The sequence below is a fragment of the Chenopodium quinoa genome, unplaced genomic scaffold, assembly GCF_001683475.1.
Source record: "Chenopodium quinoa cultivar QQ74 unplaced genomic scaffold, ASM168347v1, whole genome shotgun sequence".
NCBI lineage: Eukaryota > Viridiplantae > Streptophyta > Magnoliopsida > Caryophyllales > Amaranthaceae > Chenopodium > Chenopodium quinoa.
In genome coordinates, this window is record NW_018743574.1 from 8,158,114 (window position 1) to 8,162,321 (window position 4,208).

The following is a 4,208-nucleotide window of genomic DNA, read 5'->3' on the forward strand; positions in this document are numbered from 1 at the left end:
CATTCCTACACCTTTCTCACCAACATCATCCAAAATCTCTCTATTTCTCACATTTCTAACAGAATACATCAAGGAGCTTATTGGCTCCATAAAGATGGCGGCCTCGAGCTCGAGCAACTTTCACCATGCTTACAAATGTCTCATTTTCATTTTCCTAGCTACATTCTTTCTCCCATCAGAAGCAGCTGTGAAGAACTACCAATTCGACGTGAGTTTATAATTTAAACGTCTCACCACTTTCTTAATTCGGTCATATAACTTCCTTAATTAGTGTTGCATTTAAATTAAATTAAACTGCATGTACTACATAAGAAGCATGTATGATTTAATAAAATAAGATTTTAACATATGATTTTATTGATTAATTCAGATACAAGTGACGAATGTAAGCAGGCTATGCCATGCAAAGCCTATAGTAACCGTGAATGGAATGTATCCTGGACCAACTATTTATGCTAGAGAAGGGGATAGAGTTGTGATTAACGTTACAAATCATGCACAATATAACATTTCTATCCATTGGTGAGATATTTGTTATAATTCGATGATCTTTTATTAGTTTAATTAGACACCTACTTATGTAGTCTATAATAAACCTTAGCTTAGATGATTTTAATCTATCTACTTTGATCTTGGTTTCTTTAATATGCTATATATTTGAAACAATGTTTTGGTTGGGAAAAAATTGTAGGCATGGGCTGAAACAATATCGAAATGGTTGGGCAGACGGACCAGCATACGTAACTCAATGTCCAATTCAGACCGGGAATAGCTATGTCTACGACTTCAACGTTACAGGACAAAGAGGGACACTATGGTGGCACGCACATATTTCATGGCTAAGGGCCACTGTTTATGGTGCCATTGTCATCATGCCAAAAGAAGGGACTTCATACCCTTTTCCTCAACCTCACTTGGAAGAAAGCATTGTTTTAGGTGAAGTAAATACTCAAATATATATATATATATATATATATATATATATATATATATATATATATATATATATATATATATATATATAACTTCCTTAATTTATCTTAAATAATTAATTTTGTTGGTTTGTAAGTGGTTGTATGTACAATTGTGCAGGGGAATGGTGGAACACTGATGTTGAGACGCTTGTTAAACAAGGCAATCAACTTGGTTTGCCTCCGAACATGTCAGATGCTCACACTATCAATGGAAAACCAGGACCCTTGTTCCCTTGCTCGGAGAAACGTAAGACTAATCGAAATAACATAACACAATTACATGTTACTATGTTAGGCTTGCTAGTTTTCAAAAAAAAAAAAAAAAAATGTTAGGCTTGCTAAATACAGAACATTAATTTTCCTGCTGACAATATTTTCCTTTAATTTTGTTTGTTTTGTAGACACTTATGCAATGGAGGTTGAACAAGGAAAGACGTACCTCCTTCGGGTTATCAATGCTGCACTCAACGACGAGCTATTCTTTGGCATAGCAGGCCACTCTATGACAGTGGTAGAAATAGACGCGGTCTATGTCAAACCATTCACAACTAGTTCCATCCTTATAGCTCCAGGACAAACCACCAACGTGTTGGTTCGAGCAGATCAACCCCCAAACCGTTACTTTATGGCCACTAGAACCTTTATGGACGTACCCATCCCAGTAGACAACAAGACAGCCACCGCGATTTTCCAATACAAAGGTGTCCCTAACACCATCATCCCTTCTTTACCTCAACTTCCAGCACCAAATGACACTTCATACGCGCTATCCTACAACAGGAAGCTTAGAAGCCTTAACACCCCTCAATTTCCTGCTAAGGTACCTTTGAAAGTTGACCGAAAATTGTTCTTCACGATTGGATTAGGAGCAAACCCATGCCCTACATGTGTAAATGGGACTCGTTTTACGGCCTCATTGAACAACATCACCTTTGTCATGCCTAAAACCGCGCTCTTACAAGCTCATTACTTCAACATGTCCGGGGTGTTCAAGACTGACTTCCCGGACAAGCCTCCTAAGCCTTTTAACTACACCGGGGCTCCATTGACAGCTAACCTTAGGACGGTCCAATCAACAATGCCGCGACTCAGCAAGATTGCTTTCAACTCCACGGTTGAGCTTGTTTTGCAGGACACCAATTTGCTTTCTGTAGAGTCTCATCCTTTCCATCTTCATGGCTACAACTTTTTTGTGGTCGGTACTGGGGTTGGTAACTTTGATCCTGCTAAGGACCCGACTAAATTTAACTTGGTTGATCCTCCTGAGAGGAATACTGTAGGAGTTCCTACCGGAGGTTGGACTGCTATCAGATTTAGAGCCGATAATCCAGGTAATTTAATACTAACATTTTCAAATGCCTTCTGAAAGAGTATGTAACATCTACGTACACATTTTATTACATAAATTATACAAATTATACGTGACATTGACTAGCTAGGGTGTGTTATAGTCTAACATGCACTAACGTTGCACATATATATACATTACTTGTATTAGTATATATATTTTGAGGTGCTACACTATATTTGCTAATAATTATTGATTATATATGATTGCAGGAGTATGGTTTATGCATTGTCATTTGGAGCTTCATACCGGTTGGGGATTAAAGATCGCGTTCGTGGTTGAAGATGGACCCAGACCCGAGTACTCTGTGTTGCCTCCACCTAAGGATCTTCCACAATGCTAATAACTCTCAAGTATAAAACCATGAAAGTTGCCTTCTTTATTAATGTTCCCTGGGTGTAACTTGTAAGAGTTGCAGGAGTGGTTGGGAGTTGAGATTTGAGCTTACTTTGAGGAAAAATTATTGCATTGTTTGATGAGCATCATTAACGAAAATTGTAATTTGTAGCATACTCTCAACTGTAATACAGATTTTCAGCAAAACGTTTGATGGATATGATGATTGTTGGTTTTTCCTATTGTTGTTCACTTGTTCTTGTTCCACAACATTTACCAACTCAATGTCAAAATAATAAACATTGTTGTCTCATTGTATATATGTCTCTATATCTCATATGTTAGCTTAATTAAGCATAAGATTTAGACATACATCCTCGATAATCCAATCAATTCAAGCTAGAATTTTGATTATTTCTTGAAAGTTGATTAACATTATCATAGGTGACAACAAAGGTATGTTTTGATTTACTGAAATGAAGTGAACTGAAGTGAACTGCATGAATTGAATTGATTGGAGTTGAACTGAACTGAATAGAGCTGAAATGAATTGTTTATAAGAGAAGCAATTTAAAAACTGAGTTGAAATTAAGCTGAAGAGAACAGGTCATAAGTGTACTATCTTAGTAAAAGACTTGAAACTACTCCGTACAGGTTAGGTTTGGCATGGAATAGTACTCCGTATCAATTTACCCTTGTACCACAATACTGACTAGAGCTATCAATTCGAGTAAACGGGTCGGCTTTAAGTCGGGTAAGAGTGGGTCGGGTCAACTCAAGTCGGGTCAATTCGGAATAATTCCATATGCGGGTCGGGTTTGGGTTGGGTTATGCTTGAGTCGGGTCACGTCGGGTCATACTTTTTATCGGGTTTGGGTCGGGTTTAGGTCGGGTTAATAACAGGTCAGGTTACATTCGGGTCGAGTGAAGAATAGGTCGGATTAATAACAGGTCAGGTTAAATTCGGGTCGGGTGAACAATAGGTCGGGTTTAATGCGGGTTTTCATGGGTTAAAACGGGTTAGGGTAATTCTCGGGTTCGATTAAAGTCAATAATTTGCGGGTTAGAATCAGGTCAGGTCATTCTCAAGTTTGAGTCGGGTTCGGTTCAAGTCAATAATTTGCGGATTATAATCAGGTCGGGTCATCCTCGGGTTTAAGTCGGGTTCGGTTCTAGTCAATAATTTGCGGGTTATAATCAGGTTGGGTCATTCCAAGTCGGGTCATTCTCGGATTCAAGTCGGGTTATGTTCAAGTCAATAATTTGCTGGTTATATTACAATCAGGTCGGGTCATTTCCAAGTCAAGTCATATTCGGGTTCAAATAACTATAAATAGATAATTATCATTTTTATCAAGCTAATTATTTCCTTTGACTATAATACATATGACAATATACTAGGGAACTATAATATATAATTTAAGAAGATAATTATCTCCTTTGACCATACGACAAATATATACTATATTTAACTCTTAAATTTAAGTATGATACTCCTTTCTTTTGCTGGCCTAGACCGACTTGGTCTTCCTAGACAAAATAATTTGATA

At 37.5% G+C, this 4,208-nt stretch overlaps 1 protein-coding gene across 1 annotated transcript; it reads left to right on the forward strand.

The window, feature by feature from the left end:
- Positions 1 to 2,910, forward strand: LOC110682502 (laccase-11-like). Its single transcript, XM_021858844.1, has 6 exons — positions 1 to 208; positions 371 to 522; positions 692 to 936; positions 1,093 to 1,221; positions 1,376 to 2,305; positions 2,535 to 2,910. Exons 1-6 carry the CDS (start codon positions 95 to 97, stop codon positions 2,663 to 2,665), a joined length of 1,701 nt encoding a protein of 566 aa, XP_021714536.1. The 5' UTR covers positions 1 to 94; the 3' UTR covers positions 2,666 to 2,910.
- Positions 2,911 to 4,208: the final 1,298 nt, after the last annotated feature.